General features: G+C 48.3%; 7 protein-coding genes across 8 annotated transcripts; 3 read left to right on the forward strand and 4 right to left on the reverse strand.

Annotated features, from left to right (window-relative positions):
* Positions 1 to 1,501: 1,501 nt before the first annotated feature.
* On the reverse strand, positions 1,502 to 3,770 carry LOC112340992 (pentatricopeptide repeat-containing protein At2g03380, mitochondrial-like). The gene is made up of 2 exons (XM_024660331.1): positions 3,635 to 3,770; positions 1,502 to 3,565 (listed from the first exon to the last, which is right to left on the reverse strand). Exons 1-2 carry the CDS (start codon positions 3,701 to 3,703, stop codon positions 1,610 to 1,612), a joined length of 2,025 nt encoding a protein of 674 aa, XP_024516099.1. The 5' UTR covers positions 3,704 to 3,770; the 3' UTR covers positions 1,502 to 1,609.
* On the reverse strand, positions 3,764 to 4,757 carry LOC9658735 (mitochondrial import inner membrane translocase subunit TIM22-4). The gene is made up of 4 exons (XM_002986520.2): positions 4,565 to 4,757; positions 4,230 to 4,420; positions 4,020 to 4,092; positions 3,764 to 3,941 (listed from the first exon to the last, which is right to left on the reverse strand). The coding sequence occupies exons 1-4, from the start codon at positions 4,722 to 4,724 to the stop codon at positions 3,856 to 3,858; spliced, it is 510 nt and encodes a 169-aa protein (XP_002986566.1). The 5' UTR covers positions 4,725 to 4,757; the 3' UTR covers positions 3,764 to 3,855.
* Positions 4,758 to 4,769: 12 nt separating this feature from the next.
* On the forward strand, positions 4,770 to 6,656 carry LOC9659327 (anthranilate phosphoribosyltransferase, chloroplastic). The gene is made up of 10 exons (XM_024660332.1): positions 4,770 to 4,972; positions 5,024 to 5,167; positions 5,267 to 5,428; positions 5,483 to 5,566; positions 5,622 to 5,810; positions 5,883 to 5,973; positions 6,031 to 6,090; positions 6,143 to 6,261; positions 6,318 to 6,452; positions 6,507 to 6,656. Exons 1-10 carry the CDS (start codon positions 4,820 to 4,822, stop codon positions 6,543 to 6,545), a joined length of 1,176 nt encoding a protein of 391 aa, XP_024516100.1. The 5' UTR covers positions 4,770 to 4,819; the 3' UTR covers positions 6,546 to 6,656.
* An 812-nt stretch (positions 6,657 to 7,468) lies between these two features.
* On the reverse strand, positions 7,469 to 9,124 carry LOC112341005 (pentatricopeptide repeat-containing protein At4g02750-like). Its single transcript, XM_024660356.1, has one exon. The coding sequence runs from the start codon at positions 9,122 to 9,124 to the stop codon at positions 7,469 to 7,471; it is 1,656 nt and encodes a 551-aa protein (XP_024516124.1).
* Positions 9,124 to 10,502, reverse strand: LOC9658736 (ribosome biogenesis protein BRX1 homolog 1). Its single transcript, XM_002986521.3, has 8 exons — positions 10,295 to 10,502; positions 10,099 to 10,240; positions 9,976 to 10,054; positions 9,795 to 9,919; positions 9,638 to 9,739; positions 9,519 to 9,587; positions 9,366 to 9,464; positions 9,124 to 9,300 (listed from the first exon to the last, which is right to left on the reverse strand). Exons 1-8 carry the CDS (start codon positions 10,495 to 10,497, stop codon positions 9,172 to 9,174), a joined length of 948 nt encoding a protein of 315 aa, XP_002986567.2. The 5' UTR covers positions 10,498 to 10,502; the 3' UTR covers positions 9,124 to 9,171.
* A 60-nt stretch (positions 10,503 to 10,562) lies between these two features.
* LOC9659328 (NADH dehydrogenase [ubiquinone] iron-sulfur protein 4, mitochondrial) lies at positions 10,563 to 11,545 on the forward strand. Its single transcript, XM_024660334.1, has 5 exons — positions 10,563 to 10,796; positions 10,874 to 10,962; positions 11,092 to 11,221; positions 11,293 to 11,322; positions 11,409 to 11,545. Exons 1-5 carry the CDS (start codon positions 10,608 to 10,610, stop codon positions 11,466 to 11,468), a joined length of 498 nt encoding a protein of 165 aa, XP_024516102.1. The 5' UTR covers positions 10,563 to 10,607; the 3' UTR covers positions 11,469 to 11,545.
* Positions 11,546 to 11,616: 71 nt separating this feature from the next.
* On the forward strand, positions 11,617 to 12,533 carry LOC9658737 (thioredoxin 1). Of its 2 annotated transcripts, none has more exons than XM_002986439.2 (2): positions 11,617 to 11,897; positions 12,155 to 12,533. In XM_002986439.2, exons 1-2 carry the CDS (start codon positions 11,633 to 11,635, stop codon positions 12,469 to 12,471), a joined length of 582 nt encoding a protein of 193 aa, XP_002986485.2. In that variant the 5' UTR covers positions 11,617 to 11,632; the 3' UTR covers positions 12,472 to 12,533. The 2 variants fall into 2 exon arrangements, with proteins under 2 accessions (XP_002986485.2, XP_024516101.1); XM_024660333.1 differs by having other exon boundaries at positions 12,164 to 12,533.
* Positions 12,534 to 14,380: the final 1,847 nt, after the last annotated feature.

The following is a 14,380-nucleotide window of genomic DNA, read 5'->3' on the forward strand; positions in this document are numbered from 1 at the left end:
CTTATAACTTCCATAAGTTTTATTCTTGACTTGGGGACATATTACCCTTGTAAATGGCATCTATACCATTTAACTTTTGCATTTGGTTCAAATACTCCACATGTCCAATCCCATGGCAAACACCCAAAGGTACTATTAACATATCAATTTGTTATGCTAAAACTATGTTCATTCACTTTTGTATTGTGGGTAGTCCAAAACCACTTGCACTATAGTCTCATCTCCTTGGGCTATCCATTTAGTCCTGGAAGCATGCGTTGCTATCAAGCCTACTAGCTATCCTTTGAAGGAAAGATTGATCCATATGGGGGGAATTGTCACCACCATGCAGTTTGTTAAATTAGGCCTAGATGTTCTGGCTCCACCAGCCTTGGTGCTTTTCTTGGTCAAGTTGTATCAAGTCCTCAATAGCTTCATTGGTCTCTTTGTGGATAATATGAATTATATGTTATATTTCCAGGTCTGGATCTGGATCAGAAGTAGCCTCATTATGATACAGAGCAATGAAGGTTGATTTAATTCTTCCATCTGGGACCAGCTTGTGGTGGACTGGCTGGGAGCCCAGGTGGCATAACCATACAGCAACTCAGATTTGGTAGCACTCTCGTTGGGCATCCCACTGGTACATGACAGCTTGACATAGATTAGGTTGTCCCCTATTCCACTATTCTTGGCTGGTATTTTGGTGTTAAGCAATCAAAGTTGAGGAAATGTGGCCCTTTATTCCAATTATGCCTGGTAGATTTAACATAGCCATTAATTAAAAGAGTAGCAAAAATTTTATGGCACTCTTTGGGAAATCACCAAGTATGTCTCAATAGCCTTTTTTTTTAATTTTATTTTCAATCCAATTCCTTCCATGTTTTCTCAAGTGGCAAAGTATGCCTCCTACTTTCTATCAACACTATTGCCCCTTGAGAAGAGGAAAATCAAGAGTCTTGAGATAAAAGAAAAAGAGGGAGAGGCATTACATAAAAGCTGAGATGGAAGATGATTTAAAATGCTTCTCTAACAGGGCATTAATCTTTGGGCAAAACTACAAGGTTTATAGTCACATTTTGATAAGGATATTATTGCTTGTAAAAACAAGTGGAAGCTAATTTGGAAAAGAGGATAAAACTCACAACAATAAGTTTTTTCCATGGTGTTTTTTCTTTTTTTACAGGTCTGACAAGTGTAAGACAAACCAGACATCTCCATCATCTTGTAAGCTTCAAAAGAAAGCTGTGAAAGTTACAAGTGTAAAGATGATTGTCTATTTAGAACATTTGATAGGGTGATGTAAAAATCTTTTGACACTCTTGCTAACAAGCTTTGAATAGAAATAGCTCTTTCTATGTTTGATCCAACTCTTTTTGGAAATTGTTCTTGTATGAGTTTCTTCACTTCAACATTATGCCGAGCAGCATTCTTCTCTGCTTCTGTCCACACACAAATTCCAACAGCTTTCAGTTGATCAAAACCATCTAGAGATCGTTGTAACTCGTCTCTAACAAATTAGTGTAATGAATTCTCTCTTAAATGTTATTACTGTTAGTAATTTCAAGCATTGTTATTACATCAGCATTTGGAGGAACAAAAGAAAAACTGACTTGTCACAAATTGAAAACTAGTAAGTTATGTTACTTAGCTGGTTTTGAATCCTAGAGGCCTCCTTGGACAATCCGGTGGCAGCATAGACATTAGACATAAGTACATGAGCTGATGCACTTGTGCTCTCTAGCTTGACCACGGATTGAAACGCAAGCTCTCCAACACCCACATTCTCCCACTTGACGCAAGCATCCAACACTACCATCCAGATGATCACATCAGGCTTCACAGGCATGCCCCTCACGACAGATACTGCTTCCTCGAGATGGTTTGCTTGAGCAAGAACGTCCACCAGGCAGGTATAGTGTTGGAGATTGGGAACGATGCCAAACTCTTCCCGCATGGACCGGAAGTACTCTTTGGCCTTGTCGACGAGCCCGGCATATCGGCACGCCGTGAGAACAGATAGAAAAGCGATGTGATCCGGTTGAATGCGTTCCTTCTGCATCCTCTCGAAGAGCTGGAAGACCTGCGAGGTGTTGCCTTGGAAGCTGTATCCCGCTAGCAGCGCGCTCCAAGTCACCAAGCTCTTCTTGCAAGCAGCCTCAAAGACCTCTTCCGCATCCGCCATGCTCCCACACTTCCCATAAAAGTCGATGAGAGCGTTTGCTACTGCTGGAACTGTCTCAAATCCATCTATGGATGCTCGAGCATGGAGCTCTCTTCCAGACTCCAAAGCTCCCAGGCTGCTGCAAGCCTTGAGAGCGGCAACGAAAGTCACAGCATCCGGTGAGCAGCCTTCTTCCTCCATGCCCGTCAAGAGCTCCAAAGCGATCTTCCCATCTCCGGCCTGAGCATATCCTGCGATGAGACAGTTCCATGATACCACACTTCGCTCCTGGATGCGTTCGAAGACGCTGCGAGCATCGGCCATGCTCCCACACTTCGCGTACATATCCACCAGCGTGTTGGCCACCGCAGTGTGTGAATCATCCCCGAGCGTTGCAGCCAAGTCGTGGATAGCCCGCCCTTGTCTCAAACACTGGTCCTTGACAACACTCCCGTCCACCACCTTGCCTTGTTCTTTCTCGGCCAAGCACGCACAAGCCTTCAAGGTCGCGAGTAGAGTGACACGATCCGGAGCACAGCCTTCGTCTTTCATGCGAGCGTACATCTCCATAGCCAGCTCTCCATCCCCACTTTGAGCGTAACCCAGGATGATTGCGTTCCAAGCCACAACGTCGTGATGCTTCATGCGCTCAAACACCCGACGAGCGTCCACCATACTCCCACACTTCCAGTACATATCCACCAGCGAATTCTCCACGAACGGGCTCGAGTCGTCACCACTCTCGGCAGCTCGGAGATGCACAGCCTTCCCTCTCTCCAGGCAAACCGGCTTGAGCAACCTTCCATCGATCATCTTCCACTCTTCCTTCTCCGCCAAGCTCGAGCAAGCTTTGAGAGCCGCGAGGAGAGTGACGCGATTTGGAGCACAGCCTTCGCGTTGCATGCGTGAGTATAGATCCCACGCCATCTCTCCCTGACCACTTTGAGCGTAGCCGAGAATGAGAGCGCTCCATGACACCACTGTCCGGCTATGGATGCTCTCGAAAACTTGCCGGGCTTCGTCCAAGCTCCCACACTTCGCATACATGTCGACAAGAGTGTTGGGAATGAAGATGGTGGACGAGAAATCGCCACTGCTAGAAACGTACTCGTGGATTTTCTTCCCGGCTTCCAGATCCCTGCTGTTCGTGCAGACCTTGAGAGCAGCGAGAATGATCCCAATGCTTGGCCTCATCCCCTCCCTTTGCAATCTCTGGAATTTTGCCAGCGTCTCTCGATCAGCTCCATTTCTTTTCTTTGCGTTGGATTTTCTGGGAGGAAATGCGTTGCCTTCCACCGCGTTGCGAGGCCAGGAAGATTTCTCGCTGAGCTTGAGCGGCACCCAGCTTGGAATGGAGCGCGAATCGATCCACAGCCCCGCGCCCGTGCTGGAATGCTTGAAATCGGGGAAATTCGGGCAGCTCTGGAAGAATGCCACAGTGCCTGGTGGAAGTGAAGATCTTAGAGGGAAGCTATACCGCAGAGCGCGCACCTTTGTGGCTCGATTGTCCCTCCACATCCAAGGCTGCTCGAAGAGATTGCTCCACAGCTTCTCCTCCATCCTCGAGCCAGAGCTCTCTTTCTTCTTCTAGGTCAGTGTGAGAGAGAGAGGCTATATAAGTAGGGCTTTTAAAAAATTGGAGCCTTCTCCTTCCTCGAGAAAAATGTTTGTCTAGCATCAAGAGAAGAAGAGAAAGATCGAAGAAAAAAAAGCTATGCCGCTCGATCGAATAGCTTCTCCACCACTACGGAAAATGCCGCAAATCCGGCGCAGCCCACGCAAGCTGCCTTTGGTCCAGCTGAAGAACACAAGATAAATGGAACCTTCTTGAGCAAGAAGAAGAAAAAAACGAAGAAAAGGAGAAGAAAAGTTCTACCTTTCGCAGACAAGCTCCCACCGGTGACACAGCCAGCCACCATCGTGTTCGTCATGTCATGCCTCGCTCTGGCCTGGAAACACGAAGATTCGATCGTGAGAACTAATCTCTAGAGACTTTCCGAGAAATTTGGAGGATCCCAAGAACTCCGGAGAGCTCGCGATCATTCAAGAGCTCTCTCTGGCAAGAACTACGTGAAAGAGAGGATACCTTTTCTATGATACACTCGGTTCCAGAGTAAATGGCTCCCATCACCGCGAAAGCCTTGGCCATATGGAGGCTCTTGCTGCCCATTTGCTTCGCGGCGTGTGTGAAGTGTTGCCTCACGGTCATTTGATCGGGGTTGAGTGGATTGTCCAGCGCTCCAAACAGCAATCCCATGAAAATCCCCATGCCGCCCCCTGGAAAGAAAAGAAAACTCTGTCAAGAACTCCCTAGGCCTAGAACGAAGAAAAACGTTTGGAATTCCCATCGCCATTGGCGAAAGAGGAGAGAATCGAGGAGGAAACTCTTGACAAGAGGAGGAAAGAGGATTCCTCTCTTACCCATGACGCAGCTCACAATGCTCTTGACGGCGCAGTTGTTAAACACATCCTGCGCCTTCATCTCCTCGAATGTCGGTAGCTTGAGCGGCTCCACCGGCGGCGCCGGGGCGGAGGATCCATCCGAATCGGATGCCGGTGGCTCGGCAGACTGATCGACCATTGCCAAGAACCATTGGGAAAAAACTTTTTAGGGTTCTTCCATACTTGTAGCAAGAACCCTAAATCCTTTTGAAACGAGGGGGCGAAACGCACAGAATGGCTGCTGCTGTTGGAGCTTCCTTCGATCTCTTCAAGCTGCCGCTGCTGCGATCCAGCTCCCGTGGATCATCGCTCCGGGCAAGAACTGGTATGTGTTTTACGCGATCTGTACAGTGCGCGGCTTCGAATTCTCTCCATTCTGTTCCTCGGGTAAGGAAGAAGGTTTAAACTATCAAAATGTAGCTCATTTTCCTCTTGCAGCTCATCGAAAGTTTGCTGGAAAAGACCGATCTCACGTCCGAGCAGACCGAATCCGTCACGGACATGCTCCTGGAGGGGGCCGATGCTGCGCAAATCTCCGCGTTTTTGGTGCTCCTTCGAGCTAAAAACGAGACTTTCGAAGAGGTAGCTCTAACTTTTCTTAGAGGTTTTGCTTGGTTCTTTTGTTCTTTGTTTTTCTACTTGCTGCTACCTTGAACGATCTCGTTTCCAAATTCCTCACAGATTGCCGGCCTTGCTAAAGCAATGATTAAGCGCTCTATTGCAGTGCCTGGTCTCGCTGGTGGCCTAGACATTGTTGGTACCGGTGGGGATGGAGCAAACACCGTCAATATCTCGACTGGAGCTTGTATCCTTGCTGCTTCTTGCGGAGCCAAGGTTGCAAAGGTACGATAGTTCGGTTTTTACTTTCTGCGTGAAAGTTTACGTGTTTCCTGGCAGCATGGAAACCGCTCGAGTTCTTCAGCTTGCGGAAGCGCCGACGTTCTGGAAGCGCTCGGCGTGGAGATAAATCTCGGCCCTGAGGTACTCGCTCGAGTTCTTCTAGTATTGTTTTTTCACTCCCAAGTTCTATGAGAAGGGAATTGCCAGATGTGTCAAGGAAGCAGGTATTGCCTTTATGATGGCACCGAAGTTTCATCCAGCCATGAAAGTAGTTGGGCCTGTGAGGAAGTCCTTGAAGGTGAAAACCGTGTTCAATATCCTCGGCCCGCTGCTAAACCCCGCTCGAGTTCCGCACCAGATTGTTGGCGTCTACTCCAAAAGCCTTGTAAGTCTCGATTATATTTCACTGGAGAATTTTTCTTTTCCTGAGACGTGATGATCTCATCTCGAGGAATAGGTACCGAAGATGGCGAAGGCGCTCCAGCTACTTGGCACAAAGCACGCGTTGGTAGTGCACTCTGAGGGACTGGATGAAATGAGTCCTCTCGGTAAGTCAGTTTGCTTTTTCACACCATTTTTCCAACGTTTTTTCTTTTCGCGAGCAGGCCCTGGATTCATATTGGAAGTCACTCCCACATCTATCAAAGAGTTCAGCTTCGATCCATGTAAGATCGTTTTCTTCGTTGAATTCTCTGCTGATAGAGAAAATGGATGCAGTGGACTTTGGTTTCCCTCGTTGTACAGTAGAAGATTTGCGAGGTGGTGATGCAGCGTTCAACTCTAAGGTTCTGAGGGACGTGCTTGGTGGACAAGAGGGACACATCGCGAATGCTCTGGTAATCACCATCACCACATTGTAAAGACACTGAAGTGTGTTTTTCCTTTTGCTCAGATTCTCAATGCTGGAGCCGGCCTTGTTGCGTGTGGAGTGGCCGACGACTTGAAATCCGGCGTCGAAATGGCTCAAGCGGCCCAACAATCCGGCCAAGCACTCAAAGTTCTGGACTCGTGGATCCACTTGTCCCAGGTTCGTCTTTGACTTTCTGCAAACTCAAAAACGATATTGCCTTCGTTAAAGCAGGAATTGAAGATGCAAGAAGAAGCCGTGGCTGTTTCCTAGCAGAAGTACTCTAAATTTTTGGCCAAAATAAATCAAGCAAAAACCGCTCAGTATAACAAGTGGAGGATTGTCTATCAAAAATTATTTGGTGAACTTACAAAATTGAGAGGAGTTCCGGGGCAAGGCAATCAACAAAACACTTGTTTGTTTGTTATTTTCTCTCTCCCGTTCTCCTCACGCAGCCATCCCCTGCCGATCCTCCACTTGAACGTGCACTTGAAATCCCCCTTGCTCTTTCTCCTCCTTGTCCTTGGCTTGATCCTTGGCTTGATGCGTCTCATCCGTCGCGCCCTGCGCCTGTACCTCAACTTGCTCCTGCTCCGGAATCTGCACCTGAACCTGAACTTGCTCCTCCTCCGGAACCTGAACTTGAACCTGAACTTGCTCCTCCTCCGGGATCTGCACCTGAACCTGCACCTGAACTTGCTCCTGCTCCGGAATCTGCACCTGCACCTGCTCCTGCTCCTGCTGCAGATCCTCCTGCCGCTGCTCCTGCTTGTGCGGCTGCTCACCGCCCCGATCCGCCGAGTCGTCCAGCTTCTCCCCCGCCTGGAGAACCACCGAGTAGTAGCTCGATCCCTCCATGCACTTCATGAGGACCTGCGTGATGGAGCGGCAGCGCACCACCGTCTCCTCCGATTCCTTCTCCGCCTCCTGCACGCAATCCTCCCACTCCTGAAACTCCTTCCCACACGGCCCCGCCTTCATGAACAAACAAAATGGGCACTCGCCCTCCTCCTCTTGCCCCTCCTCTCCTTCCACCACCTTTCCTTGCTTCTCTTCGCCCCTCTCATCGCCCTCGCGCTCTCGCGCTCGCTCGTCTGCATTCTCCATCGCGAATAACCCTACAGCGAAAACCCTAAATCTCGCATATTTACAGGCATATTCGAGAGCCTTTAGCATATTCATGTGAATCGGCATAGTCACGGGCATATTGCGTTGGCGAGGAGCACGTAGTTCGCCGAGCGCGGTGTCGCGCTAATGGCGTCCACGCCGAGCTTTAGATTTCCCTTCGGCCTAGGCGCTGACAGAAAGCACGCCCACTCCAGCGAGTCTGGCACAAACGGCATGCTTGCGAGCAAATCTCTCGCGTTGTCGAGATGCCCAGCCTTGGCGAGGAGATCAATCACGCAGCAGTAGTGGCTCCTGCTGGGACTCAGGCCAAAGTCTTGGATCATCGAGTGGAAGTAGCTCCTGGCCTGGTAGACCTTGCCCTGGTGGCTGCAGATCATCAGCACCGGGAGGAACGTCACAGCCTCGGGACGCTCCAGAGTGTTTAGAGTGCTCATTGTGAAGAATGCGGTTTCTTTGATGTCAAGATTCGCGCTCCGGGCATAGGCCGCCAGCATGACATTCCATGTCGTGAGATTCCTCTGTGGCATCTTCTCAAATATACTTCTCGCGTTCTGTATCCGCCCGTTTTGAGCGTACGCCGACAGAAGTGCAGTCCACGAGGACACGTCCTGACTAGGCATGTCGTAAGAGATTCTTAAACACTCTTCAAAACGCCCGTTCTCGGCAAATGCAGAAAGAAGCTTTGTCCAAGACACAAGGTTCCACTCCGGCATAGTGTCAAACGTCCGTTTAGATTCCTCCACGTGGCCCCTCAGACCGTATGAGACAATCATGACCGTCCACGAGATTACGTTCGCCATGGGCATCTCGTCAAACACCTGCTTAACCAGCTCGATGTCTTGCCCACTCGTGGCAAATGCTGACAGAAGAGCGTTCCATGAGGCGAGATTTCTCTCTGGCATATTTTCAAACACGCGCTTCGCATCTTCCAATGAGCAGCTCTGCGCGCATGCTGCTAGCAAGGCCGTCCACGTATACAAGTTGTGTACGGGCATTTCATCAAAGAGTTGCTTTACTTTCGACAGATTCCCGGTCTGGGCATTTGCTGCAAGCATCGCAGTCCAAGACACCACGTCCCACTCGGGCATGTCGTTAAAAACACACGTAGCTTCTTCCACTCCACCTCTTTCCACAAGTGAGTTTAATATCGAATTCCAACTTACGACATTCCTCTGCGGCATTTGCTTTAGCATCTCTTTCGCATCAGCAAAATGCCCGTTGCGGGCAAATGCAGTTACCATAGCATTCCACGTTACAAGGTTTCTCTCGGGCATATTGTCAAACGCCTTCTTTGCCTGCTCGATTCGACCTTCTCTGGCGAGGAGCACGAACATTGCTGTTACTGACACAAGATTGTGGAGTGGCATCGATTGGAACAATCCCATTGATGCGTGGAATTCGCCAGCCTCGGCAAGCGCGCATAACATCATCGTCCACGAGACCACATTGGGGCTCGGCATCGCGGAGAAGAGGTATTGCGCGTCGCGGATCTGGCCATTTCTAGTGTAGGCAAATAGCATAAGATCCCACGAGAAGGTGTTCTTGGCGGCAATTCCATCGAAAACTTTGCGCGCTTGAGCTGCGTCCCCGCATCGCCCAAACATCTCGATGAGCTTGTTGTAGAGAAACACGCGATCGCGGTAAGGAATTCGATCCACGCGCGCGTAGATCTTCCTGGCCTCGCTCAAGCTCTCGCAGGACTGGATCAAGGCCAGGTCTCGCATTTACCGGTATCAAAATTATCAATGGCTTAAGTTGTCAAGATAAGATCTTACTCACGCCACATATGGGCAAATTCGCTCGGTTCTAGCGCGTTTGCCTCTACGTGAGCTTTTCTAGAGTTCCTGGCCTTGACTTTCATCTTATACTTGGCATCTTTTCGCTTGATGAGCGAACGAACCTGTGTAACACACCGAAAACACATCCACGATTAGCTGCGAGGAAAGAATTCGACACGAGATTTACCATGTTTGGAGCCGTGTAGAAGGGATTCTCGTACAGCGGCTTCCCACCCATGCTAGCACTGAAGATCTTGATGGGATTCAGACAAAACCTTGGCCCGACCTTGGATTTACACGCCAGATTCAATCACAGGTTACTTGAAAGTGGAAGACTTACCTCAATCAGAGTCATCTTCTCGGCAGACGCTCGGTCGAGCTTGTCGGAATCATGGTGTGGCACAGATATCTGAAAATGGAGTTTAGAAACAAAACCAACTATCGAGAAACAAAAATTACTTGGTAGTTTCGAAACCAGATATGCTTGTCTAGCACAGTGAATGACAGAACGTGATCAAAGAAAGGCTTGCTCTTCCTGTGGTCTTTAGGAGTACCAAAGATCTGCAAAAACACTAGTAGTAAACCAGGATCCGCAAAAAGAAAAGAGAAACGTTACTTGGATGAACATCTCCTTTATCAGCCTTAAGTGGGGCTGCTTGTCGAAACTCGATGAGAACGTCAGTATAGGACGAGATCCTTTCAAATGGTTGCCTGTAAGTTTTAGCTCCGCCATAGTGTGCACTGCAAAACATCGCTACGCATTTCAGACATAGAAGGGAAACAAAGCAAAATGTTACCCGCGTTCACTAAGAACTTGATAGATGGTCCGCCAGGAAACTTAGTCATCCACAGATACAAATCCTGTCTTTTCCTGCACTGAACTACGAGCCTTAGCTAAAACACTATGAAGAAAACCTCACCTCGAAGTACAAACAGCTCGTGCATCCTCGAAGCTCGGCAATCTCATTCAAAGTCCCATTTTTGTTATCCTTGGCTTGAAGCTTCACATCCTTCTTACTGTGCGGCATCAATCCAATCAGGTCCATCATGAGATGCCGATACCTGGAACGCAAAGATTGTAAAGCCACATTCGCAACGCATTTCCACTACTCTCACCGATAGATGATGCTCCGGGAGCAAACAACCAGCGTTTTCTCCTTGTTCCTGAATCCCGGCTGCTGTGGCTCCTGCGGATCCTTCAATCCTGTGAGCGTTCTCTTGGGCGCTGGCGCCTCCTCTGGAACCTGCGCAGCCTCATCTTCACCGGGATCAGGCGCTGCCTCGGCCGCCTTGGCCTTCCTCTTCTTCCCCTTACCCATAAGCCCGAAACCCTAAAGCACATAACAGAATATACCTTTAACAGGAACAGAGAATGACGATGACGGTATATGCGCTCATTGCTGAGAGGGCGCGGTAGGGTTCTCGAGGGATGGCGCTGCGCCTGGCTAGGCGCTGGGGAGATTTCTCGAGGTACACACAGTCTCTAGGGCGCTCCTTTGCAACTACAGTGTCTTCTGAAGACCCAGGGCTCGAAGTAGTCAACGAAGGCCCCGCCGTGATCAACTCGGGAGATGTGGGCAAGACCTGTGGGATTCCCAAGGAGCATATGCATCGCAAGGTATGATCTCGTAGAATGTAGCGATTTCGTGCACGGGAAACTCCTCTTTCTCCTTTCTTACTCCGGTCTTCTCTTAGGTTGTAATCTATTCTCCCGCTCGTAGCGCATCGCAGCAGGGAAGGACTACCATGGGAAAATGGAAGTTCAATTTTGAATCGACCGAGAAGTGAGTTCCATCCTTCGCTGTTTTCCTTGGTGTTGGTTTGGAAAAACTTGGTCTTTGTTTTTTTTTTTTTTCTTTCTTCGTTTCTTCTGTTCTTGCGGTTGATCTGGAAAAACTTGGTTTTTCTTTCAGGTATCAGGATCCACTCATGGGCTGGACGTCTACCTCGGACCCTCTAGCATACGTTGGAGACGCGGCACTTTCGTTCGATTCTAAAGAGTCTGCCATCGAATTTGCGGCAAAGCACGGGTGGGAGTATACGGTAAGTGTTTCAATCACTTCGCTACTGCGAGTTTTTGATCGATCGCTCGTGTTCATCTGCATTTTGCCCAGGTGCGAGAGCCCCATCAGCAAACTCTCAAAGTGAGATCACTCGTCTCGCTCTTGTTTCATTATTTCCTTCGGAGAAATTCCATTCACTAACACTTCGTTTGCTCGTTTCGTGGCAGCCCAAAGCTTACGCTGATAACTTCAAATGGAAAGGTGCGCCAGTCATGGCCGACGAGTAAAAACACGAATTCTTCCATTCAAATAACCCGAGTTCTTTCCCGCCACGTCATTCTCCGACGTGGCAGAAACAACTGTACATCCTGTGTGCGCGACGTGGCAGACGTGTCACACGCTTGTGAGCCGTCCGATTAGAGTGTTCTCGGTTGATCTAGGTCTTTCGAGCATGGCATCGGGCCTTCTCGGCTGCGCGGCGATTCCAAAGGCGGCGGTGGCGGCGGCTGGATCGTCCACCGCTTGCTGCGATGTCAAGCTAGCCTGCGCGCCGGGAAGTTCGTGCTCCACCAGGGTACATTATGGGAATTTTGCGAATGCTGCCACCGTTTTGAGTGGGAGGCATCGATCCGGGCGTTGCGCTGCTGCCGCTGCTGCTGTGGGGAGGGATTCTAGCCGTGCCGCCACTAGCGAGGCTCAAGAAACAGCAAACTCAGGTACTCTAGCAAATTCTAGCTCGCTAGAGCTTTCATTTCTTTCTATCACACTAGTATCACTGCTTCTACACACGGTGCTTCGAGATTGGCAATTTGGGACTAATCACTTGAAACTCTATAGCATACACTTTCCACTGTTCACTTAGCTCCATCTTCCATTTGCTACAGTCTTAGCTCTTCTTTGAGGAAACCTTTTCTTTAGCTATAGTATTCTTCTGTGAGATCGCTTGATAATACGTCACAAATGTTTGATCCAGCTTGTGCAGTGAACGATTCGACGTTCCAGAAGCTTGTTCTGGAGAGTGATATTCCAGTTTTGGTCGACTTTTGGGCTCCTTGGTGCGGTCCATGCCGCATGATAGCCCCACTTATCGACGAGCTCGCCAGGCAATACGCAGGAAAGCTGAGATGCCTCAAGCTCAACACAGATGAATGCCCAAACCTGGCCACCGAGTATGGAATTCGCAGCATTCCAACTGTGATTATCTTTGTGGGAGGTGAGAAGAAGGATACCGTGATTGGTGCTGTTCCAAAGTCGAGCTTGACGTCCATGATTGATAAATACCTCAGCTAAGGCTTTTTACACTCTTCCTTTGTTTCTTTGCTTCCTTCAAACAATTTAGAAGGTTTAGCTAACATATTCTGTATATACATGCTGACTTGGTGCATATACTGGTACTGCACCACCATTGCTCAGTTTTTGACCGTGATTTTCTTAAAAATTTATAGAAATACCATCCACAATAATCATGATTTCACCACTGCAAATAGTGTTATGACAAATGGTGGTAAAATCACAAATTAGTGATATCCCTATCCCACTTTTGTTGTTGGAGTAATCTTGAAATTGAGTCAGTCATTTTTCAGATTGCTATTACATTTTTTTACAGAAGGTGTGGACAAGGTGGCCGAGGAGCTCGCTCGCGTCGACAGGGTAGAAGGCTCGCTTCCACCGGCAGGAGCAATTGTAGGACTGCGAATGGTCGCGCCATGACTGCCGTATACGTGATCATCACCAATCATATCATGTGCAGCTATGAGCTCCTGCAAGGCAAAGAAAAAAGAGTTTGGACACCACTCTCTCATGAACTCACAGTACCTCGAACATCTGGAGGGCGCCAGGCAATACATTCGTCGACTTCCATTCGATCCTGACCAAGCTGCTGCTTAAGCTGTCGTGGATTTATCTCAACCTCGCTAAGCTAGCGCAATCCGATCCTCGTAATCAAAGTTGTCCAGGAGAAACAAGAAAAGCTTCTGGTGGCGGTGCCAGCTAGAGCTTGACAGTCTCGTCGCGCGCGAGCCAAACGAGGGATTGCTCGTTGCACCCGAGCTGAAGCAGCAGCCAGGAGTAGACTCGCTCCAGCAAGATCTTGGTCATGTCCAAGAGATCCAGTGAGTTAACTTAGGGTGTTCTGTCACGAGAGAAACGATCCATCACGCTCGCAGATCCTGGATAAAGTACTCTCCAAAGAAACGAGAGATCCAACTCTCCAAAACTTACGTGTTAGGCGTGCCAGTGTTTCCTCTTCCTGTCAGTCGTCGCAGCTGGAAAAGTCTAGAAGGATACCAGAACACTCACCTCGTCCAGACGTAGTTGCAGCATTGGAACTCGGACCAAAGTGGCAAATCCCATCCCCCGCTCTCGAAGCCTACAAGAAAGATCAGCATGGTGATGCTAGAAGAACGTACTCTACCCTAGCTTCTTGGCCATGATTGTGCCAAGGGCCTCGAGGAATTTGTAGTGCTCCGTCCACCTGTCGCGCAACTTTGTGATGGTATATGGCTTGCGGATCTTCCTGACGGCATTGCTCTCCTGCATTTGGCGCTGCTGCTGCGCGATCGAACCTGGAAATATCCCCTAATCGTGCAAAGAACTGACCAATCGTGCAGAGATTTGTTAAGAGAGTAAAGCACCGACCAAGCGGAGCATAGATTTCGAGAACGCACAGATTTCGGCTGAGAACGCAACGCCGGACAGCAAGAACAGAGATACATTTTCATAACAAGACTTCGAATTTTACTATAAATGGGCAAATTACCATAACATATCAGGTTATTCTGGTGTCCCAAAATGCCCAATTCTGGCACTAGTGTACCAGTCATCCTACTTTATATTGCTTTTATTTGTATAGTATTGCATATACCTTTTAATTAGTTAAGTGAACATTGTTAGCCAATAAGTATTCAATGAAGGACAAGTTTTTCTAACCAAATTTTTATGAGTATAAGAATAAATATATTAATTGGGGTTTAGACCCCTAATTATATACAAGAATGAATGGACCAAATTCAATCCAAATGGACAGTTTATATGCTTTAGTACTATAATTAGTGCATTACTTATATACGTACATGTATTTATAAACCTTATACCATCCTCCCCTCTAGAAAATGAAAAGGTGATGATAATAAGTTAGATGGAATATTTAAAGTTTCTGCTAGGCAATTATAAATTACCACAAAAAACTAAAACTTCCATA

The sequence above is a fragment of the Selaginella moellendorffii genome, unplaced genomic scaffold (assembly GCF_000143415.4).
Source record: "Selaginella moellendorffii unplaced genomic scaffold, v1.0 SELMOscaffold_74, whole genome shotgun sequence".
In the NCBI taxonomy this organism is placed as follows: Eukaryota; Viridiplantae; Streptophyta; class Lycopodiopsida; order Selaginellales; family Selaginellaceae; genus Selaginella; species Selaginella moellendorffii.